Below are 22,724 nucleotides of genomic sequence, written 5' to 3' on the forward strand. Positions count from 1 at the left end.
CCAGGTCTGGTGTGGCAGCCTGGATGCATCCTGGAACTAAGCTACGATTTTCTCACCCTCTCTTCCCCACCATCTTAAGGAGGTAACCCTTGTTCTCAAAATGGTTACTGGAGAGTGCTAGCCATCACATCTACATTTCAGGGAAGAAGAGAGTTAAGGTAAAATGACAAAAAGGACCCCTTTGAGTCCTGAAAGAGCTTCCCAAAAGACCCACCCATTGACATCTGATTGGTCAGTGAGTATCACATGACCACTCCAGCTACAAGGGAAGCTGAGGAATGTCAACTCCCCGGAAATAAATTTTTTTGGTGAAGAACAAGTGACATGTGGATATGGGTAAGCAGCTTACAATTTCTAAAACAGTAGAAGGAAAAAACTCACCAACTACAAAATGCATTGAAAATCAATCTAACAAGAGACAAAGAAAAACAGACCATAAGAAAATACGACAGATTTAAAGCAGAAAATAAGATGGCAATGAGTCCCTACATATTAGGAATCAATGAATGTGAATTGGTAATATCCACCTATTAAAAAACAACACTCTCGGGGTGGCCAGGTGGCTCAGTTGGTTGGAGCGCAAGCTCTGAACAACAGGGTTGCCGGTTCGATCCCCCATGGGCCAGTGAGCTGCGCACTCCGCAACTAGATTGAAGGACGACTTGGAGCTGATGGGCCCTGGAGAGGCACACTGTTCCCCAATATTCCCCAATAAAATTTAAAAAAAAAAAGAAATTCTGAAACACACACACACACACACACGATAAACAACACTCTCATATTGGCTTAAATAGCTCTTGCTTGTGATGGATGTGGAGATGCTCCACCCAGATTCCCCGTCAGGGATGGACTTGCTGCCTCAGCTCCCAGGAATGCTGGCTGCAGCTGTCAGCCCCTTCAGGGGTTGCTTCGGTTGCAGAGTCTGCCTCACCCTGGGTCTAGCCCTTCAGTCATCACCCACGATGACCGATTCAGGTGGGGGTACAGCTGTGTGCCGCTTAACAACAGGGATACACTCTGAGAAATGTGTTGTTCGGCGATTTCATCGTTGTGTGAACATCACAGAGTGCACTTACACAAACCTGGATAGAACAGCCCACTACACACCTAAGATGTGGGGGAATAGCCAGCCTCTCCAAGGCCTGCTACTGTACTGAATACTGTAGGTGTGATAACACAATGGTATGCACCTGTGTATCTAAATGTATGTAAACACAGAAAAGGTACAGTAAAAATATGGTATAAAAGAAAAAAACGGTACACTTGTATAGGGCACTTATCATGAATGGAGCCTGCAGGACTGGAAGTTGTTCTGGGTGAGTCAGTGAGTGACTATGAGGCCCAGGACATACTGTCCACTACTTGTAGGCTTTATAAAAACTGTACAAAAACAACATGAGATTAAATCAAACACAAGCAAAATTATGCACTCAAGAGATGCAGCGAACAGGAGATGTATGAGGATGCTGCTGGCATAACCTGGCACACTGTTTTACAGCAAACTGATTTTCAATAAGTAGAAAGAGTACACGCTTAAAGCAATGATAAAAAGTGTAGTATAGTAAATACATAAACCAGGAACATGGCCATTTACTCTCATTGTCAGGTATTGCGTACTGTATATAATTGCATGTGCTATACTTTTGTATGACTAGCAGCTAGCAGTGTGCAGTAGGTTTAGCTACGCCAGCATCACACAAACACGTAATGTGCTGTCCCACGATGTTACAATCACTACCATGTCACTAGGTGATAGGAATTTTCCAGCTCCATTATAATCCTATGGGACCATCGTCATATGTGCAGTGTCAGTGATCAAAAAGTTACGTGGCACATGACTGTATAAAGATCCGGCCATTTGTACTCAGTGTGGGGCAATACTGATGGTCCGTTTCAGCATCAGAACTTTCTGTGTTGCCTGCTGAGGCTGTCCACCACGTTACAGGATCTTCTTCCTCTACCCATTTTAGTGTCCTCCCTTTTCCTCCCATAGGTGTTGATCCCAAGGACGTTCTGTAATAAACATCCTGAACACTAAACTCCATGGCAGGCAGTGTCTCTGGTCCTGCTTCCCGCATAAGAATGCAGGATATGGTGAGGTCAAAAAGGAATACCTGCGGAGTCATAGATAGGGGAGTCATACCACTGTAGTCTCACTGGTGGCAGGGCGAGACACAGGAAGCAGGCGCGACACAATCCACAATCCGTAGTCCGCTTTTCTCTGCCCACCAACCAACTTGCTAGCTGCAATCTGCGCTTACTAGCTCAGCCATAGTAGTTATATCAGTGGCCAGTGGCTAACCGGTAACAGCTGATGGCCAACTAGTCACAGCTGATGGCCATCTACTACCCGAGCCAGCACCTTTCCACGTGAGGCCAAGAGCCTGGAAACTGCACTCTGGGACTCTGCCTCCACACTCCATCTCAGGTTCTCCTTTCCTGGAGAATCCAAATTGAAATGACTGATGCAGAGGTTGTCTGAGAAAGCAGGTTATGAGATGGGGCTTTGAAGTAGGGTCACTGACTTCATCTTTGCCTGGTCGCAGTGAGGCTCCAACCCTGGTGGTAAGTGGAGCACAGACAGGCTAACCTAAGGTGGTGGTTTAAATGTTAACTCTTTCACCAGGCTGCAGGCCCCCTTTCTTCCTGTTCCAGAGCCAGAAATCTAAGCAGGAAACCTACCACAACCTGTGCAGGAGGCTGGACAGGTTCCTTCTGATACCACCCTCCTTTCTCCAGTCTCAGTTCAGCATATGAGACAAATCTCCTCTCAGGTGGCCTTTGGCATGCTGAGGCTCTCCCCTCCTGCCCAATTCGGATCTTGTTCTGGTGCCTCAGCAGGGCCTAAGGCAGGGCCCTCTGGAGGTCCCTGGAGGTGCTGCAGGAGTGTCCGCAGGTGCCAGGCCCGCAGAGTGCAGGCTCGCGGGGGCAGACGCAGTGCTTGGCGGGCGAGGCGGCCCAGTCCCCGGCGCACCGGGCGCTGCAGCAGCCCATACAGGAAGGGGTGAGCCGCAAAGGCCGAGTAGGCTACCCAGGTGACGGCCGCCTCGGCCGCTGCGGCCTGCGCAGCGGGCGCCAGACACGCACAGCGGTATGGCAGCCAGCAGGCTGCGAATTGGCCCACGGCCAGTGCGGGGGCCAGGGCTGCTTTGCCCCCCGGCAGGCGAGGCCGGAGGGGCGGCAGGATGAAGAGGCGACTATCCAAAGAGTCGGAGCGCGGCCGGGCTCCGCGCGCGGGCGGCAGGGGCCCCAGGGCAGCGCGGCGCGCCACCAGGAAGATGCTGCCATAGGCGCCGAGCAGCAGGAGGGCGGGTAGCGCGAAGGCCAGAGCGGTCGGAAGGGCCCGAGGCCCCCGGCCAGGACAGAGCAGCGGGCTGGGGCTGGGGGCGGTGCGGGCGGCGGCCCGAGCATGGAGAGCGCGCCCAGCAGCGCCGCCGCGGCCCAAAGGGCCGTGAGCACGAGGCAGGGCGGAGGCCGTGAGCCGGGCCGCAGCGGGTGCACTATGAGGCGGTAGCGCGCGAGGCCCAGCGCGGCTACGCCGAGCGTGCAGGCCGGCAGCAGCGCAGCCGACAGGAAGCGCGCGGCGCGGCAGGGAGCGGGGCCCAGGCGCACGCGGCCCAGCCCCGGCGGCGGCGCGGCCAGCAGGCCCAAGGGCATGATGGAGGCGGCCGCCAACAGGTCCACGATGCACAGGTGCATCAGGTAGAGCGCGTCGCGCAGTCCTGGCGTGCGTAGCACCACGACCAGCAGCACGCCGTTGCCCAGCAGCGCTGTCGCCTCCACAATAACTGCCAGGATCAACCCCATGGAGCCTGAGACTTCGGTGGCGTTCAGCCCTGTGGTGTTGGCCATCCGAGAGGTCAGGCTTCACCCTGTGCTGGGATGCAGAGAGCGAAATGGAATGCCCCCCTTCCCCGTTCCCATCACCTGTTCCTTGCTCCTTTGGCCCCTCACCTCATAGGCTGCCCAGGCCCTGGCTCCGCTGTCCAGGCGGCCATGCTCTTGGGGGCTTGGCTGGCTCCATGGAAGGGTGCAAGGCTGGGACTGCAGCTCTCTCCTCTGTCCCAGTAACTCAGCCCCTGCTGGAGATGGTACTGGCTGTCACTCTGATGTTGCTCTTCACAGACACACAGAGCTGGCAAGGGAGGGGCAGGACCTGGCACCAGCCCCCTGGGTCCTAGCAGCTGCCAGCTGGAGGCTGGAGGCTGTGCTGTGAAAGTGTTCCGGGTGCCTCTGGAGGGAGCCCTAGAGCAGTCTAGACTGAAGATGTTAGGGGGTGGAAGGAAGAAGAAGCCAGGGTATTTTCCCTCTCATGCTCAACCTGGGGCTCTCCGTCTACCTCTGTGGAAGAGAGCCTCTCTCAGGCAATCCCCAATGTGGCTCTGGCACCTGCAGGTGATGCTGTCCCCTGTGTATCGGGATACACTTCCTTGCATTATGGCTCCAACCTAAGGTGGTACCATGTTTCCCCAAAAATAAGACCTAACAGGAAAATAAGCCCTAACCTAACATGATGTTTCAAGATAACATCCCCTGAACATAAGCCAAATGCGTCTTTTGGAGCAAAAATTAATATAAGACCTGGTCTTATTTTTGAGGAAACACGGTAGCAGCACCCCGTTATTGCTAACCTTTGTCTTGCCTCATCATCCCCTTTGTAGTTCATTTCCTTTCCTGTCTCAAATTCCTCTTGCCTGGAATACCAGACAAGTAATTTCTGCTTTGTTGACTGGATCTTGACATCAAACCTACAGTCCACGGTCCACACAGTGGCTGGGGAGGATCCCTCTAAAAACAAATCAGACCGGGTCATGACCCTGCTCTCATCTCTCTGAGAGCTTCCCATCATCAGAATAGAATCTCAGCTCCTGTGTGCTGAGTTGGCCTTCTCCTCAACTCTCTGACCTCACCCTCCTCCTTGCCTGCCCTACTTCCAGCCATCGCAGTCACTTTGCTGGTTCTCCCACGTGTCAAATCTTTGCACTTGCTGTTTCCTTTGTCAGAAAACCCTTCCCTCGGATCTGTCCATGGCTTGCTACCTCACCTAACTGAAGTCTCTACCTGAGAGAGGCCTTTGTTGACCATCTCTTCTAAGTCATTCCCCCTTCCCATCACTAATCCTTTTACCCTGCTTTTTCTTCCTGATACTTTTCCTAACTGATGCTGTATTTTGTATCTAGGCATGTGCTTATTTAGAGCCTAGAATGCAAGCCCCATGAGAGCAGGGACCTTATCTGTGTCCTGCTCATGCTTGTGCCCCTAGAACCCACGGGAGGCACATGGTCAGCATCAGACAGATCCGGGTGGTAGAGATCAGGGCATGGACCTCTAGGTTTGACTCATTTCCTACTGGAGTCCATTATTCAGATGAGAAAACTGCTGCCCAGACAGGGAAGGAATGTGTCCCAGGTCACGTAGCTGAGTTGTACCTGGAACCCAGGTCGCTTGCCTCCTAGGCTCTGTCCACAACTTGAATGTAGGCATTTACCTCTAGGAGGTGATGCTGGATTTTTGAGGTTTTTGTTCAGAGGAAAAAGAAGGCATTGGCCTTCTCCCTGCCCCGTTAGGCCTGCAGGCCTAGGATAGACTTGGAGTCACCAGCGAATTGGGAAGGCCAGATGGGAATAGCAAATGAGAAATGGACAGGGGACGGTGGTAAGGCGGTCTGGGGACTATGGTTGGTTGGAGAGTGCACACTCCTCCAAAATCATTCAACTAAATTAAAATCTTTGTAGTTTATATATATATTTTTAATTTGCCAAAAGAAATGCAGGAAGGATAAACCAGAAACTAATAACCTTGACTTCCTACAGCAGGTGAGTGGGAATGGAGTGAAAGGGCGAGGGCATGAACACTCCTGAGTACGCAGTTTTGTATAGATGGGACTTTTGGGGACTATGTTAATGTCCTATGTATTGAAAAATAAATCAGTGAAGATGAGGGAAACCCCCTAAAAGTGAATATAAGAAGAAACAAATGACCCCACCTGTATTTCAAATGAATAACATGACCACACTGAAGGAAATTAAGTAACTAGTTCAAGTAACATTTGAATTGTGTTCAAATTCATTGACCTCAGTATAAAGACAATAAAAGAGAATCATGAATAAGATTCCATAAATCTTGATCCCTGCTTAGAAAGTTTGTTTTTTATAATGGCATGGGTGTAGCAATTCTGAAACTCCTTTTTGTGTGGGATTGAGCAAACAAATAAATAGATTGATGTTGATGGAAACCAAGGTTCTTATTGTTAGAGAAGGGAAGTATAAATATGGAATTGGGGGAGAATGGAAGATCCCTGTGGCGTTCGATTGGAGCTGGGGAAATAGATGCAAATATGTTTGTTTATTTACATACACATACTTCCTAGCTTTCTTTGCTACAAGGACTTAAAAGCAATGAACCCCAGTACCAACGATATACCTACTGCCCAAATCTTGGATTCTAAATACCATTTCCTGTTCTAGGGAACTAGGGCTCCTTGGAGAAATGGCTGATTCCAGGATTGTGTAAGATGAGCCTGGAACATCTTGTGATGCCAGGAAGTCAGGAAGTGCTCAAAAAATGATGGAGACACAGGGGTCCTTCTTCCAGCCAAATCTGGGACAATTTGAGGCTCAAAATAAATAATGATAGCAATGGATTATAACCCATTGCCTAAATAAGAATCTGCAAATCAAATCATGATAAAGAAAGGGGAATATTAATTAATAAGTAGAAAAGAAATAATGGAATTAGATAACTACCATTTACAATCATATTAGCAAAAATCTATTCAGGTTATTGATTTAAGTAAAAATCATCAATGGATGTTCAAGCTAGTGGGTGACAGATGATAAAGAATGAAACATTTACACTTCAAAATATTTGCCCACAGATTACTGATTAATTAAAATCAGGGGCCGGCCCGGTGGCTCAGGCAGTTGGAGCTCTGTGCTCCTAACTCCGAAGGCTGCCGGTTCGATTCCCACATGGGCCAGTGGGCTCTCAACCACAAGGCTGCCAGTTCAATTCCTCAAGTCCCGCAAGGGATGGTGGGCAGCGCCCCCTGCAACTAAGATTGAACACGGCACCTTGAGCTGAGCTGCCGCTGAGCTCCCAGATGGCTCAGTTGATTGGAGAGTGGGCTCTGAACCACAAGGTTGACAGTTCAACTCCTCGACTCCCGCAAGGGATGGTGGGCTGCGCCCCCTGCAACTAGCAATGGCAACTGGACCTGGAGCTGAGCTGCGCCCTCCACAATTAAGACTGAAAGGACAACTTGAAGCTGAACGGCACCCTCCACAACTAAGATTGAAAGTATAACAACTTGACTTGGGAAAAAAGTCCTGGAAATACACACTGTTCCCCAATAAAGTCCTGTTCCCCTTCCCCAATAAAATCTAAAAAAAAAAAAAAATCATAGAAATGGTAACTTTCCAGTGGAGAAAACTGGTGGCACCACCTTAATTAAGCCATGAAAACTAGTTCACATCACTAACAATGGAACATGTCCCTTCTGATAGAATGCCCTGAGAACACATCAGGTATGTTATGTTTCCACCCAAACTGCAGTACCTGAATGTAATCATGACAAAACATCAGACAAACCCAAACTGAAAGAGATTCTATAAAATAACTGGCCTGTACTCTTCGGGAGTGTCAAGAATGTGAACATCATGAAAGAAAGAAAAAGGCTGAGAAATGGTTTCAGACTAAAGGAGACTGAGAGACATGACTACCAGATGCAGTGTATGACCCTGGTCTGGGTCCCGACCTCTCTAGTCTGGTACCTTGTGTTTGGATAGAGTCACCTGGGGTGATAACGGGCACTCCTTCCATGATGGCAGAGCTGAGCCCCTTGGGTATATGCTCAACTTGTTTATCATGTTCAGATGTAAGACACCCATGGATGTTTGATGGCAAGACATGAGAAATGCTTGATATGCCTGGCCATGTCTGGGCTAAAGGACCCAATCACCAGGAGGGTCGCCAAACGACCAACAGTTCTGAGCTGACAGTGAAGGTCACTTTTGAAGGCTCAACGATCCGAGGAGGCGGTTTGTTGCAGTGACGGATGTCGATGGACCAGGGGGTGAGTGTGGGACCCACATCAAACCTGGAGTGGGGCTGGAGCTGCCGTGTGATGTGGTGAGAAACGAGACCCAGGCATGGTGTAGCCGCAGCACAGACAAGCAGAGACTGGGGGTGAATGGACGAAATGTTTAATAAACTTGCCTGTGCATGCCTCAAGTTCAGCCTACCTTGGTGACCACACCCCTTGGTCTGGGCCAGGGTGGATGGGCAGGGTGGGCTGGGGGAGGGGACGTGGGATCGCGCCCACTCTCAGCCTGTGCCCCTTTCACTACCCAGCCTTGACGAGGCCGCTGCATCTGTGTCCCAGTAATAATGCCTTTCCATCACGCAGTCACCTTAGGGGCAAGACTGTGGGGCAGAGCAGTGCCAGGTTGGGCAAGCATTGGAGTGGGGGGGATCACTGTCTGGGACCCAGCAGGGAGATCTGGGAGCAAGAAGGGGTGATATAGGGGCACCAGAGATGGGCAGGATTTGGGATAACAGTCTGACACCCCCCCTCCGGAAGGGCCCCGGGTGGGGGGTGGACAGGGACACAGGCAGCTCAGAGGTGCACCTCCAGCAGGTACCGCAGGCGGCACTGGCTCTCCTGGTAAATGAGGTACTCGCTCTGGGAGAATGTGGAGCTGCCGAACTCTGGGCAGGGCACAGGCCAGCCCTGGGGCACCGCCACTTGCCGGCCGTCCAGCTCCAGCTCAGTGTCCTGGGTCGGATCTGCAGTGCACACCAAGGGTCACTGGCCCTTGGCCTTACCAGCAAGTCCTACCCCTATGTTCCCCACTTCTGCCACAGGGAATGCCTGCTCATTGCCAACTTGCCAACCTCCAAACCACGGCATAGACTGGGCCTTCTGCCTGGACTATCCTCCCAATGCTTAGTCAATGACAGGGAGGGCTCTTCTTTGAAGCCCTCCCGGATGCCCAGAAATGATTTGGTGAATGACTGCAGTGAGGAAGCCTGTTTCTTTTTGTGCCTCTCCACAGCCCCTTCTCTGCTCACCTCCTCACTGAAAGCATCCTGGTCACCTATCTCAGTGCCACCTCTATCCTCAGGCCTGCCCAGCATCTTGGGACTCACCGGGCTCTGTGTGGCCTCGGGCGATGACACTGTCGAAGCCGGGGGGTGGCTGCTTCAAGCTGGGCTCGTCAGTGGTGATGTGGTGCTCTTTGCCCAGTGCCACCTCACCCAGGAACATGTAGCCAATGTGGTGGCCCCCGCAGGACATGCCAGTAACTGGGGGACACAGAGGCTCAGGCTGGGAAACTCAAACCTCCACTGTTATCTCCTTTGATTCTGCTGCCCCAGCTCAGAAAGGTGCCCACTCTTCCCCCATCCTTGAAACACCCCCTTGTCCTGGCCTTGCTCCCCCACTCCTCGGCTCCCTGAGGCCAGGCCTCTGCAGCCCCCGCCGCCCTCACCAAGGTCTGCAGTGGCCTCCCAGTGATCAAATGCGGAGCGGGGGCTTTTCTCCGTGACCTGCTTTGCTGATTTTGCCACAAGCGTCTTTTACCTCCTACGCTAGGACACCTTTGCACTGGCTCTCCTGAGGCCATCCTCCCCTCCTTCTTAGGCTCTGTGCCCTCCTGCTGGACCCCTTGGCCTTGGGCAACCTCAGACATCCTAGAACTTCAGTCTCATCTGCTCTTGGACCTTGGTCTCTTGGATGGGTGGGTGGTGGTGGTCTCAACTGATGGCGTCACGCTGGGCTGAGGAGCCAGTCTGGGGGTCATCTCAGTGAGGGGGACTCTGGACAGAGTCATCAGACTGCCCATCTCTGGTGCCCCCATATCACCCCTTCTTGCTCCCAGATCTTCCTGCTGCGTCCCAGACACTCCAGTCTTGGGGGTCATCAGACACCTTTGACCTTTCCCATGTGCTGCCATACAAATTGTACACATTGCTGTCTTGGATTCTCTTCTCCCCACCCCCACTGACCTGGCCTGATGACAGCACCGCCCCCTGGAGCCTGTGGCCTCTGCCACTCTCCCCATGGCTGCAGCCACTGAGATCCTGCCATGTACACGTCCAGATGGGCTGCCCATCGCTCTCTGGACAAGGCCCCCTTTACAATCCCAAGCCCCCAAGCCCCTGCCACACCAGGCATTTGCTCTAAGCTTTACTATCAGGACATGCTCAGAGGCCGTGACAGCACAGCCTCCCCGCCTCTGTGCCAACCCCAGGCCGCTTCACCTAGAAGGTTCCTCTTTCACCTCCTTCCCAGGTCTGGTTGGCACGATCACCCTATCTGCATGGCATGGCCTTCTCTAGGAAGCTGTAGCTCTGGGTCCCCCAAACCCCAGGAGGCTGCACAGAGCACTCTGGTCAGTAGCCTTTCAGGGTTCTTCTCCAGGAGCCCCCACGAGCTGGGTAAACACTGTGCCCCATCTTCCTCAGTCCCCACACCGTCCCAGGGCTCGGCCCAAGGGCGCCTCACCATAGCCAGCGGACTTGCTGTTCTCCGAGGCGAAGTAGATGCCTTTGCCAACACGACCACCGGAATGTGGCATGATGCGGAGTCCACTGGTAAGGATGGCGGCCACCACAGCCACGTTGGTGCCATGCCACAGTAGCCTCTGATTATCCAGCTTGGAGTGGGCCTGGAACCTATCTCCCTGAGCAGGGAGGAGGTGGCAAATAGGAGGGCAACGCCATCCCAGCTCAGGTGCTTCTCCCTGCTGTTCAGACGACCTGGCCCGGGGTCCCTCGGGTCACTCACACTGCCACACACACACTCACACACACACACACACACTCACACGACCTGGGGCTGGCGGAAGCTGGTCCATGCTAGGACAATTCACTAAAAAGCAGATAAACCACGGTCATCTCACTAAGAGTGAGGGTGGTGACAGGGGAGGGAGGTGACAGGTGGGGGACTCTGTCTCACCTCTCCTTGTCGGTTCACTTTCCAAACATGTTGAAGAGTAGGGCACCTGTAGTTGTTGCCAGTCTGTTTTAAATAGGTATGAATCACCTGCAGGGGGAGCAGAAGCTGAGTGCCGAGGGCCAGAGACCTGTGGATGAGCCCGCGTTTGTTCCCCCCATTCCAGAGCGCTCCTCAATCCAGAGAGACGTGGGGAGAGAAGGCCAAGGGAGAGGGACTCCTCTGGGCATCTGGAGGGCAGATGGGCAGAGGGGCGGTGCTCACTGCTAGCTTGGCTCCTCTGGGGTCCCAGCCTACCTCGTATTCGGGCGCCTCTGGGTCCAGCAGCTGGAGCTGGCACTTGAGGAACTGGAAATTTTGGTCCACTGGGTATGGCACCTCCTCCACCTTCTTCTCCTCCTTGGGGGCTGCCTGCAGGGTCTGGGCCAGCTCGATATCGGCCAGCACCTAAGGCGGCAGGCACTGGCAGCTTGTCTGTGCACTTGACTTCCGGGCTCCCCTCTCCTTCCCACATACCTGGGACCATGGCCCCCCACTTGTCTGTCCACCTGCTCACTCTTGCCCCATCTGTCCATCAGGCCTTCCCCTCCCATCCTTTGGCCTGCCATCGCAGCCCATCTCACGGGGCCTTCGGTCCCCCACCTCCCTTGCGCAGTCTGTCTGTGGGGTACCCCCACCGCCTGCCCACCTGCCGGCCCTCACCAGCAGCATGTCCTTCTTGTCCTGCAGAAGCTCGGAGGAGTTGATGGGTGGAGGCCGGTTGCGGCCAAAGTTGTGGGGAATGACGGTGTAGAAGTGGGAGGACAGCTCCTCCAGGCTGCGGCCACCTTCGGTGGGGGCTTTCAGGGCCACCTCCAGTGCCTCCAAGGCCTCAAAGCCCCGGGCAATCTGCTGCTTGCTCAACTTTCCCAGGGGCATCTTCTTCACATCTGGGGAGATGGGGAGAGTGGGGAGACTCAGCCCGTGCCACCCCTCGGCCCTGGCCACCCTGCCTGGCCCCTCTCCCCTCACCCAGGTTCATGAGGGCCATGGCGTCATTGAACATATCCTTGCTGAAGATGTTGGCAATGAGCTTCTGTGTGGCTGCGTCCAGGGAGCAGGGCTGCACCCGCTGAACCGTGGTCTTCACTGGGCCTCCGTCCACCTAGGGCAGAGGGCACATGTAGAGGGCAGGGGCAGCCAGGCAGGGCACCTGCTCCTGGAGCAGAGCCAGGCAGTAGACGCAGATGGACCAGACTGAGGTCAGAGGGGGCTGGTCTGTGCCTGAGGTGGCACAGCTGGGAGTGGCAGAGCCCAACAGGCTGGGCCTCTCTGTCCCCTCTCTCAGCCCAGGGCTCATCCACCCTCCCTCGCCGCTTCACCTGCACCACAGCTTCCTGGGCATCGCCCTCTCCGTGCACTTCGATAAGGGTGTACTTGCCCGGATGGGCCACGAACTGGTCTCGCTCTGCCCAGCTGTTCTTGGTCTTGTCCCGAAATTTCTTCTCAAAGTCCTTCTTTGCATCCTCCAGTGACGTGTAGGACCTGAGCTTTGACTGGCCCACCTCTCCCTGCAACCAACAGCCTTCAGGGGGTGTCCATCACACTGCCCACCATAAACACTCATGCCTGGCACTGTGCCGAGTGAGCTGTGGGGACCCTGGGCAGCAGGGGGCAGAGGTGCTGAGCCAGGAGAGGTGGAGAGGAGGCAGGTGCGGGGTAGGCAGGTGGCTCTCACCACACGGCCCCAGCGGTTCCAGACGACGAAGCGCCCACCCTCTTCCAGCAGCTGCATGATGTAGAACTTGTTGTTGTTCTTCCCGATGTTGGTCTGGTTCAGGGTACAGTCGTAGTCTTCATGCACCTGGGGCCGGAGGGGTGTGAGGAGGTCAGACTGGCGTGCGCTGCCCCTGGGTGGGACAGGGTACACGGCTGCACACTGACAGGGGTCTGATGGTGACAAGAGGCAGACTGTACGGCAGGGGGCCGGGCCCTGCTTGAGAAGGCTTGAGGGGGTCATGGTTCTGCCTAAGGGATGAAGGCTGAGGGGACATGGCTAAACTAGTGGGGGGAAGTTCTGGGAGGACACTCTGTGCCCTGGGTGGGGACATTGGAGGGAGACATGGTTCTGCCCTGGGGGTGTGGCAGGGATACAACCCTGCCCTGTGAGGCCTCTCAGGGGGACATGGCCTTACCCTGTGGGACTGCTTTGAGGGGACAGCGGTGAGCCCTGGGGAGGCTGAGGAAGTCCGAGCCCTGCCTTATGTGTGGTAGGGGAAGGCCTGAGCAGCTCAGAGGACTACCCTGGGGTCTAAAGAGCAGACGTGACCTGCCCGGATCTGAGGGGATACAGCTGTGCCTGTCCTGTGGGGTCTTGAAAGAATACAGCTTACTTGGGAACCTTGAGCTACGTGGCCAGAGCCAAGCCCCAGGGGCGTGGTCTGAGTGTATTTGTCCCTCGGCATGAGCAGGCACCAGGCCTGGCTCAGGACTACAGCTTACCTGGGTCCCGGGGATGTGGCTGAGTGGACATGCAGGGTTCACTCGGATTATGCGCTTCTCTGTGGGTGCGGCCCTGAGGGCCTCAGCAGTGGAGTGGAAGCTGTCCTCCTCTGCCTCCTGCTTCTCCTTTTTCTTCTCAGGGCCCTCAGGCTGCACAGGGAGCTTGTCCTTGGAGGCCATGTCTGTTCTGCGACACCAGCGGCACCTCAGACCACGATGGTCTCTGTACCCACCTGTCTGGTACAGCACCAACTTACCCCAGGTGACCTCCCACTGTCTACCCTGCCTTCATTCCCATTCTCAGCCCCAGACCAAAACCAGCTCTCTGTACCCCAGATCCACCTCTGTCCCCAGTCACGGGGGCCAGGCCAGAACCTTCTCCTGTCTGCCCACTCCAGGCAAGGCAGAGTGGTTCCTTCTCCTCTCTAGCTCTCCAGTGTGTAGGTAGGTGGTGGAGAAAGTGAAAGGAGACTCTTCCCCTCTCTCCTCTGGGCTCCTCCCATGTCCAGATCACTCTTGGGGCACTGCATACTTCTGCCCAATCTCAGCTACCTCAGACCTGGCATGGCTGCTGGGCTGAGTCATCCCAGCTATGGAGGAGAGTGGGCCGTGTCTGCTGGGGGTCAGCACCCCTGGGGCCACATCTTGCTCTCCATTGCTTGGGACCCCGTGGTACAAAACCCCTTTCCAATAGGCTCAAAAGTTCTGGGGTGCCACCCAAACCCCCAGACCAGTGGACTTGAACTGACAGCAGGCAAGGACAGTCCCACCCCACCCTGCCCTGTGAAGAGCCGTGGGCAGGGCCATAAGGCACTCACCTAAGAGAAGCAGGGACTTGGGAGAGGTGGTGGCACCGGGCCCTGTATCAGGACCTCTCACAGCAGTCCCAGTTCTAGGAGGCCGTCTAGCAATCCTCTGTCAGCCTTAGGTGTGACCTAGGGAGGGACTTCCTGACAACTGCCAGATGCTGGGAAGAGTAGGAGTGGTGGTGGTGAAGGATTCCAGCTATTTGGCTACTACTCGGGTGAGTCAGTGGGCAGGATCAGGCCGATGCGGGAGGCCTGTCCCACGAATGGGTGGACACTTGATTGGGACCCTGCTAACGCCCAGAGGACTGGCGCGTCCTTGGCGCTGCTTGTCTGGCCTGAGGCAGGCAACACGTGTCCACCTGTTGCCCAGTGACCGTGGACCCAGATTCAGGCACTGCCTTCCTTTCTCTGGGGCTGCCTGAGAAGTCATCGCCCCCCTGCAATTATCTAGTACAGGCTGGTACACCCTTGACAACGCCCCAGGCGGGTGGAGTAACATTCCGGGAATTGAAACCCACATCCCTGGCTCCTCCCAGCGTCCAAGGGACAAAAACACAGAGAAGGCCCCCTGGTGGGTCCCTCTTTAGACGCTACAGTTTTGGAACAGAAGGGCGGGGAAGAGGCTTGCTTCCTATTAGAGCTTGGCACGGGAGCCTATGGGAGCCCTAGGAGGCGGGGTCACAGGCGTTAATCCAATGGGCGCTTGGGGGCGTGACACAACCTACCGAAAGATCCAATGGAGCCGTGGGAGGCGGGGACCGCCGGGCGGTGGGAGCCTATCCCTGCACAGAGTCTTGCCAGGCAGCGGGGCTCGGACGCCACGTGAGTGCTGTCCCGGCGTCTGCAATACACACGGTGGGCAGCATGTCGGCCACAGCGGTAGCTCGAAAGCGCGGAAAGCCGGCCACGGGGGCCCGGGTCGGTTCAGGGGCCGGCAAGCGGCGGCGAAAGGTGAGCATGGCGCTTCTGCGGGCCGGGATCAGACCCGCTACTGGGACCTCCGTCATTCCACCGTTATCCCACCTTCGTCCCCTCCCAACCCTTTCTCTGCCCCCTCCCGAGCCTTCTCCCCGGACTCCACCTGGAGTCAGCTTGTGGCTCTCTCCGCTGGCCAAATCCTGGAAGGCCTTGCATTTGAGCCGGGGCCACCGCTTTTCCCAGTCCGGGGCTCTTGAGAGACCGGAAGGGGTCCGTCAGTGCCGGAGTGGTTGGGACCCCTGACCAAAGAAAGGATCATGTAATTCCCAGGCCGACTCTGCTGGGGACAGGGGCAAGACCAAGGGTGGCGGCAAGATGAATGAGGAGATCTCCAGCGACTCCGAGAATGAGAGGTGAGCTCTTCCTTTCCACCTAGTGGAAGGGAGCACTGAGGCCCATGGTGTATGGAAGAGACTCAGTGAATCGGGGCAGAGCTGGGCCTAGGACCCAGGACTCTGGCCCTTGATCTCAGGTCTTGGCTCTTTCCTCCAGTTTCTGACCCTGAGAAGTCTCATCTCCTCCCCTGCACAGTGTCTGTGTGGGGAAGACCCCCTCAGCCCCAGTGGGAGACCAGTGAGGACCTACCTCCCTGGCTCATGGCAGGTAGCTGAGCACGGGCTGGACTGACTTGCAAGGAGGGAGGGATGGAAGAAATGCTCGCTAGTTCTTCATTCTCTTTTCCCACAATTTTACAATTACTGATTTCCCTCCTGACACAACATCAGCCAGGCACTGGCTTCACTGTTGGGAGTACAGAGATGGGCACGTGAAGACTGACTGTGTTGTAATGGGATGTATGTCTTACAGCTGTGTATTCTGGGGATGGGGCCTGGAGAGGTGAGGACGAGTCCCTCCTGGAGAGGTAGGGAAGGCATTCAGGGATCAGAGACAGTCTGGGGTGTGTGTGCCAGAATGGGAGATGAAGAGGACAGAAGGGCAGGTGGTGAGTGCATCCAGATTATGGAGGGCTTTGAATACCTCCCCCTCATTGTGTAGGTGATGGGGTTGAGGCATGCTGGGAGGTTTCACAGGGGCCTAGCAAATGTCAGGCCTGACCCTGTGGAATGGAAGCTCTCAGACTAGAGAATCCTGGGCCTGCCTTAAGAGTTGGCTTTAGAAATTCTGCTTCTCAAACTGATTACTTGTTGGCCGTAACCTGCTCACAGAAAGACTTAATATACTTTTCATAGTCCCAAGGTTATTGTGGGTGTGTGTGTGCCAAGGCCTCTGCGAAACACTTTAAAATATTTTAAAATGTGTTGTGAAATATATTGGATACAGAAGAGTTAATGAAATGTATTTGTACAACAGAGAGTAGTGAAGAAATGATGAACCTCTGCACCTACCACCTTGGTTAAGAACTAGACCATTTAGACATTTAGAAGCCCCAACTGCCATTCCTGATATGAGTTAATCATTTCTTTGGTTTCCTTCCTTGCCTCCTTCCTTTTTCTCCTTCTTTATTTTTTTTTTCATTTTCTCATTCAGGTATAATTTATATACAGTAACATTCACCTTTTGTGAGTGTTCACAGATGCATATCGTGTAACTTCCACCACTATCAAGATATAAAGGGTGTCATCACCCTCCAAAATTCCCCCACTCCTTTGTAGTCAGTTCTTCTCCCTCCCCCCTTGTAACCATGTCCCTAGAGTTTCGCCTTTTCCAGAATGTCATGTGATTAGAATCATACAGTGTATACTTCTTTCGATTTTCTTTAGTGTTCTGTCTCCTGGTGTGAACCCCCAAACAATAGATTGATTACTTTGGGTAAACTGAGGAGAAGTCCTGACCTTGGCTGTGCAGGGAAGGGCAGCACCAACCCTGTTGAAGGCTTACTGGGCACCAGGTACTAACTGGTCTCAGGAGCATCGTCTGGCGTTGAGAGTTTCCAAGGTCATTTCTGGGAAAGTTTAGGTCAAGGTCATAAATGAGTCCTGGGAACCAGGTGGGCACCTGACAGGGACTGGATATCTTTAGGCGTGTGATCAGAGGGAATGGACTGCCCAGGGTTTTCTGCTTCTGAGTTCCTGTGACCTACCTCCAACTCCCAGGAGCAAGTCAGAGGAGGACTCGAGTGAAGTGAGTGTCTCAGCTGGTCTGGGGTCTGGGGCATAGAGGGGAAACCAGCACAAGTTCAAGCCAAGACCAGTGAAACTTCAGGATAAAGGATAGTGCCTTGGTAATGAGATTGGGGTGATGACAGACCCAACATGTCTGCCTCTGGGGCCCTTGCATCGGATCTGGGCTGGCTGCTCCCCCATGTCTGGGGGAGGTTGTTGTTCCGGGAGCTGCCTTCCCTGCTGTCCGGGTTGGGTGTCCTGTTTCCTGTCTCTCATGCTGTCCTCATTCTTAGTCTACCCTCTTGTTTGGGAGCCCATCCTCCTTCCTTAAAGAAGGAGAAAGGGCCAATTCTGTGGCACCTCAGACCTCTGACCATATCTTCTCTCATAATTGATGGTTTCACTGGCATTGAATTCGGGGGGTTAGCATTTTCCATCAGAATTTTCATGTGCGGCATGCGTGTCTTCCTGCGGTCAGTGTTGTTGTGGAGACGTCTGAAGCCATTTTGATTCCTGACCTGACCCTTTGTACACGACCTGATTTTTCTCAGGAGCCTATAGAACCTTCTCTTTCCCTTCTGAGTTGAGAGATTTCTCAGTGATGTCTTTGAGTTTTGGGTCTGTTTCCACTCTTAAGTCGGGCACGGGGTGGGCCCTTTCAGTTGGTGAGTCATGTCGTCAGCTTTCTGCATGTGGCAGCATCGGCCATGAGGCCTGGTAAGGATGGGAGCGGGGAACTGGCCAGGGGAGCAGCCAGGAGGCATGGTCCTAGTGGCCAGAGGAGTGGGGTGAGTCCCCTGAAACCCATACCCTTCTGCTCACAGCCTAACTCCCAGGAAGACGGAGGAAGAGGAGGGTGAGGAGCTGGAAGAAACCGCACAGGAGAAGAAGCTGCGCTTGGCCAAGCTCTACCTTGAGCAGCTCAGGCAGCAAGGTGAGCATGTGGGCTGGGCAGGTGAGGGGTGGGGCCTGACCCTAAGCCTGCGTGCTGTGGCCCCGGCCACCTGATGGCTGACTGACGCAGGTACGCAGTGGGCGCCCTGTGGGCGGGCGGCCAGGAGCTCTAGTGGGCTTCTGGGGACAGGCCAGAGCTTCAGGGGGCTTTCGACTGATCTGATAAGTAAATGCCATCCCTCCTCTTTGCCCGAGGCAGCCTGAACTTCCCGAAGGACACAGCCCGTGTTCCGGGCCAAGTCTGAGGTGACAGGGGAGGATGAGAAGGGAAAAGCAGGGTCTCGGCCTGGGTTGACTTGGTCTGGTCTGTCCTACAGAGGAGGAGAAGGCAGAAGCCCGTGAGTTTGAGGAGGACCAGGTGGCAGGGCGCCTGAAGGAGGACGTGGTATGTGTGGCTGGAGGATGCTGGGAGGAGGCAGTGTGGCTGGCCCGGCCCCTGGGACCTCATCCCTCTCCTCTCCCTGCAGCTTGAACAGAGGGGCAGGCTGCAGAAGTCCGTGGCGAAGGAGGTGAGTGGGCAGAGCACTTTGGTGTGAGATTGGAGGGAATAGGTGTTCCCACCCGGGTAGGTGGGCAGATGACCCAACTGGGGATTCAGGTTGTGGGGTCTTTCCTCGAGAATACGGTGGCACTTGGACAGACAGGGCCAGGTCAGGGTCTGGTCCTTGCAGCCCTGGGTCCAGTTTCTATCTGGACAGGGAGGTGGAAGGGATGGCGTGTGCGTGTGCATGTGTGTGTATACGTGTACATGTGCGTCTGTGTGTGTGTGCCTGAGTGTGCGTGTGTGTGCAGGGTGCCTTGCCGCCCCCAGTTGCAGTGACCCAGCTCTGCCTGCCCAGATCCAGACCCCAGCCCCGGCTGACATTCGAGTCTTACGGGGTCACCAGCTCTCCATCACATGTTTGGTTATCACCCCCGACGACTCGGCCATCTTTTCCGCTGCCAAGGACTGCACCATTATTAAGTGTGAGTGGGTGCCTCGGTGGGGGTGCAGCCCCCAGGGCTCATCGGGGAGGGCTGGTCTGGAAGGAGGGAGTAATCAGGGCAAACAGAGGCCGATGGGGAAGCTTCTTCTGGAGGCTGGTTTGCTCCTAATGAAGTGTTTTCTGGGTGGCATGGAAGCTTCTGTCCAGGAGTGGGGCTCATGAGCTCCCTGTCACTCATTGGAGATGATTGAGCAGAGGCGATTTATTGGGAACTGACGCTACACGTGGGCAGCTGGACTAGAGCACCCTCGAGGCTGTGCACCCCCTGGGATTGAGCTGGTGCTCGTGGGTTCCCAGCCGCCTCCAGCCACAGTACTAACAGGAAGAACTCACGTCAGTCCCAAAGCGCTTTCCTACTCCTTCTCTTCTGGGCTTCATGGCTGCCCTTTAGGGTTATTGTCCCCATTTAACAGATGAGGAAATTGAGGTGACTGGTCCAGGGGCTCACAGTGCCTGAGCCATGTCACCTGCCTATGGTCCCATGCTGCCTTTGAGGGGTTGCCGGCCAGTCCTGTCCCCATCCCAGCAGCCTCTCTTCCCCCGGTGTCAGGGAGCGTGGAGAGTGGACGGAAGCTTCATGTGATCCCACGAGCCAAGAAGGGTGCCGAGGGGAAGCCCCCCGGCCACAGCAGCCACGTCCTCTGCATGGCCATCTCCTCTGACGGCAAGTACCTTGTAAGGCAGGGCAGGTACTGGGGGTGGGGGAGAGGTCTGGGCACACAGTGGGTGCCCGTGGCCATTGTCCTCGTCCCCACAGGCCTCCGGCGACCGCAGCAAGCTCATTCTGATTTGGGAGGCCCAAGCTGCCGGCACCTGTATACCTTCACGGGACACCGGGACGCTGTGTCGGTGAGGAGCTGGGCCTCCTTGGGCGGACATTAAGCAAGCACCTGAGTGGGCCAGGCTTGGTGCTGGGTCCTGGGGAATGGGATGAATGAGGCAGAGCGTCCCTGTCTTCAGGGGCCCTGTGCTTTGCTGTAGTGAGCGGCACTGTAAAGGACCTGAATGGGTAAATGGACAGCAAGAGCTGGGGGAACCGAGTCTGAGAGGACTACCCCTGCTCCAGGGGCAGGTGAGGGCAGGTGAGCGTTCCCCTGGCTCCAGGTAGGGCCGCACAGAAGTACCCCACAGAGCGCTCCCGGGGAGCTGGCTCCCGGTGCCGTGTGACTTGTCTTTGGGGAAGTCCTCCCTGGGCCTGACCTCTGCCTTGCCTGCTGTAGTCCAGGCCCCCTTTGCCCTATCCCTTAGGGGCTGGCGTTCCGTAGAGGCACCCACCAGCTCTACAGCACGTCCCACGACCGCTCTGTGAAGGTGTGGAATGTGGCAGAGAACTCCTACGTGGAGACGCTGTGAGTGTGTGTGAGGAGAGGGTGTGCGGGTGTGCATGTGCGATGTCACTGCTGACGCCAGCCCCCCTCTGTGCCCCCTCCAGCTTCGGGCACCAGGACGCTGAGGCAGCGCTGGATGCTCTGGGCAGGGAGTGCTGCGTGACAGCTGGGGGCCGGGACGGGACTGTGCGTGTGTGGAATATCCCTGAGGAGTCCCAGCTTGTCTTCTACGGCCACCAGTAAGGCAGTGGCAGCCACGCAGGGCGGGGCTCCATGGGCGGGCTGGGGCTGGGTCGTGCCCCTCACTGCTCCTTTCTCCAGGGGCTCCATCGACAGCATCCAGCTCATCAATGAGGAGCACATGGTGTCGGGCGCAGACGATGGGTAAGCTAGCTGCCTTTCGGATGTCTCCCACCACTGCCCTGCTCTGGGACTCCCCTCCTAGGGTCGCTCCTGCTGGGGAGCTGTCGTAACCTCTTTGCACAGATGGGCACACAGGCAGAGACCTCTGGTGACCTTGTCTGCATCCCACAGCTGGTGTCCACGTGATCCCTTCCCACTGTGTGGCCTTTCTGCCCTGACCCCGGCCCCCTCACTGACTCTGCTCCCTGCTCCCTGTTCCTAGCTCTGTGGCCTTGTGGGGCCTTTCCAAGAAACGGCCACTTGCCTTGCAGCGTGACGCCCAGGGGCTGCGGGGGGAGCCGGGCCTGGAGCAGCCCTTCTGGGTGTCGTCAGTGGCAGCCCTGCTCAACACAGACCTCGTGGCCACAGGTGAGTGTCCTGTGTGGCTAAGAGGGACTCCCAGGGTGGGCTGGGCAGCGGTGCTCACTGGCTCCCTGTCCCCCAGGCTTCCACAGCTCCTGTGTGCGCCTCTGGCAGTGTGGAGAGGGCTTCCGGAGGCTTGACCTTCTCTGCGATATCCCCCTGGTGAGTGGGGCTTGAATGCTCGGCCTGCCTTTGCCACACTCCCACGGCCCTTTACTGTTTTTCCTTCCAGAAGGGTGCCTCCTCAGAGCAGGACATTCTATGACTTCTCTTTAGTCCCAGCTCCTAGCACTGGGGCCCGGCAGGAACCCTCCTTCTTTCTCCCTCCCTCTCCCCTTTCCCCTCCACTCCTCTCCACGTCCTGGCCCTGTCCTCGGTGCTGGGTACAAGGCAGTGAACAGTGTGGGCAAAAGCGTGGAGGGCCTGGCCCTGTGGTCAGCTCCGCATGGCTGGTGCCAGATTGATGCTACGCTAGGATGTGTGGATTTTGGTGACCTAGGGGAGAGTGGCAGGTTCTGTCAACGACATGTGGTGACCATGCAGAACTTACGTCAGTGGGGATGGTCGTGGGGTCTCCAGGCCTCACAGCCAGGAGCCAGGCCCTGGTCCATAGCGACACACTTGGTGGGTGTACATTGTCTCCTTAATCCTCGAAATTACTGCGAGGCTGGCGCTCTGCTTCCCCTTCTCAGCCCTATGGCGACTGGGCTGGCCCAGGTGGCAGGAGGCTGAGCGGGGACTGAACCCAGGCCTGGTAGGCTAAGCCCTTGACCGGCATGCTCGGCCTATGGTGGGGGAATCTGTTCTCACATCCTATGACGTTGTCCCTCCCTGTTCTTAGGTGGGCTTTATCAATAGCCTCAAGTTCTCCAGCTCTGGGGACTTCCTGGTGGCTGGAGTGGGGCAGGAACACAGGTATGAGGCTCCCCTGGAGGGGTGAGGGTGGGGCAAGGGGGCCCTGGCTGGTGGCTGGGTGGGAATGGCAGTGGAGACTGCGTGGGGCTGCACCAGACCTCAGCTTCTTCCCTCGCCCCTGCAGGCTGGGCCGATGGTGGCGGATCAAAGAGGCTCGGAACTCCGTCTGCATCATCCCACTCCGGAGGGCCCCCAGGCCCACGGTGGTGGGCTCCTGATGGTCTCATCCCCTTTATTTAAGTCCTTCCCAGGCCATGCCCCGCCCTCTTTGTATTAAAAGCATGCTCTTTTGGGCCTTGTCTCCTGCAGTTTCTTGGGTAGGGAGGGCGGGGGGCCAGCAGGGACTGGGTTGGAAAAGGCCTGGGGCGGACCAAGCCTCCAGCAGTCTGTGCCGCCCGTCGGCTGGCCTGTGGGCTTTTTGTCCTTTTCCAGGGAACTTGAGGGATGGAGCCCTCAGCTGACTCCTGGTCCCTGCGTGTCCTCTGTGC

The 22,724-nt window shown here is 55.7% G+C and overlaps 4 protein-coding genes across 6 annotated transcripts in view; 1 reads left to right on the top strand and 3 right to left on the bottom strand.

Annotated features, from left to right (window-relative positions):
• The window catches only part of LOC117036875 (protein mono-ADP-ribosyltransferase PARP3), a 40,273-nt gene extending 25,933 nt beyond the window's left edge, over positions 1-14,340 (bottom strand). The window contains exon 1 of the mRNA XM_033132287.1: positions 14,257-14,340. The gene's annotated coding sequence lies outside the window, so the exon portion shown is untranslated. The remainder of the gene's footprint in view (positions 1-14,256) is intronic.
• LOC117036876 (G-protein coupled receptor 62-like) lies at positions 2,320-4,015 on the bottom strand. The gene is given in 3 exon segments (XM_033132289.1): positions 2,320-3,324; positions 3,327-3,877; positions 3,955-4,015. Coding segments are annotated over 2 exon segments (1,080 nt in total). The 5' UTR covers positions 3,853-3,877; positions 3,955-4,015; the 3' UTR covers positions 2,320-2,770.
• On the bottom strand, positions 8,189-14,394 carry LOC117036874 (protein mono-ADP-ribosyltransferase PARP3-like). Of its 3 annotated transcripts, none has more exons than XM_033132282.1 (11): positions 14,257-14,394; positions 13,439-13,675; positions 12,675-12,800; positions 12,319-12,507; positions 11,969-12,101; positions 11,660-11,886; positions 11,255-11,404; positions 10,961-11,047; positions 10,508-10,685; positions 9,151-9,306; positions 8,189-8,787 (listed from the first exon to the last, which is right to left on the bottom strand). In XM_033132282.1, the coding sequence occupies exons 2-11, from the start codon at positions 13,616-13,618 to the stop codon at positions 8,618-8,620; spliced, it is 1,596 nt and encodes a 531-aa protein (XP_032988173.1). In that variant the 5' UTR covers positions 13,619-13,675; positions 14,257-14,394; the 3' UTR covers positions 8,189-8,617. The 3 variants fall into 3 exon arrangements, with proteins under 3 accessions (XP_032988173.1, XP_032988174.1, XP_032988171.1); XM_033132283.1 differs by having other exon boundaries at positions 13,439-13,620; positions 14,257-14,391; XM_033132280.1 differs by having other exon boundaries at positions 13,439-13,625; positions 14,257-14,391.
• Positions 14,395-14,873: 479 nt separating this feature from the next.
• LOC117036607 (U3 small nucleolar RNA-interacting protein 2-like) lies at positions 14,874-22,514 on the top strand. Its single transcript, XM_033131610.1, is given in 16 exon segments — positions 14,874-15,198; positions 15,496-15,578; positions 18,113-18,222; positions 18,560-18,627; positions 18,710-18,751; positions 19,082-19,208; positions 19,779-19,903; positions 19,986-20,028; positions 20,031-20,077; positions 20,477-20,577; positions 20,661-20,795; positions 20,878-20,940; positions 21,182-21,327; positions 21,404-21,483; positions 22,163-22,236; positions 22,361-22,514. Coding segments are annotated over 16 exon segments (1,425 nt in total). The 5' UTR covers positions 14,874-15,111; the 3' UTR covers positions 22,455-22,514.
• Positions 22,515-22,724: the final 210 nt, after the last annotated feature.

This window comes from Rhinolophus ferrumequinum, chromosome 17, assembly GCF_004115265.2.
Source record: "Rhinolophus ferrumequinum isolate MPI-CBG mRhiFer1 chromosome 17, mRhiFer1_v1.p, whole genome shotgun sequence".
Taxonomy (NCBI): Eukaryota; Metazoa; Chordata; class Mammalia; order Chiroptera; family Rhinolophidae; genus Rhinolophus; species Rhinolophus ferrumequinum.

Bases quoted from the DNA above. Each gene is read 5' to 3' on its own strand.
- LOC117036874 (XM_033132282.1), bottom strand. From the start codon at position 13,618: ATGGCCTCCAAGGACAAGCTCCCTGTGCAGCCTGAGGGCCCTGAGAAG. The intron at 12,801-13,438 runs GTAAGCTGTAGT...CTCCGGCCCCAG, and splicing joins GCCACATCCCCGGGACCCAG to GTGCATGAAGACTACGACTG. The intron at 8,788-9,150 runs GTGAGTCCCAAG...TGTGCACTGCAG, and splicing joins CCGAGGCCACACAGAGCCCG to ATCCGACCCAGGACACTGAG.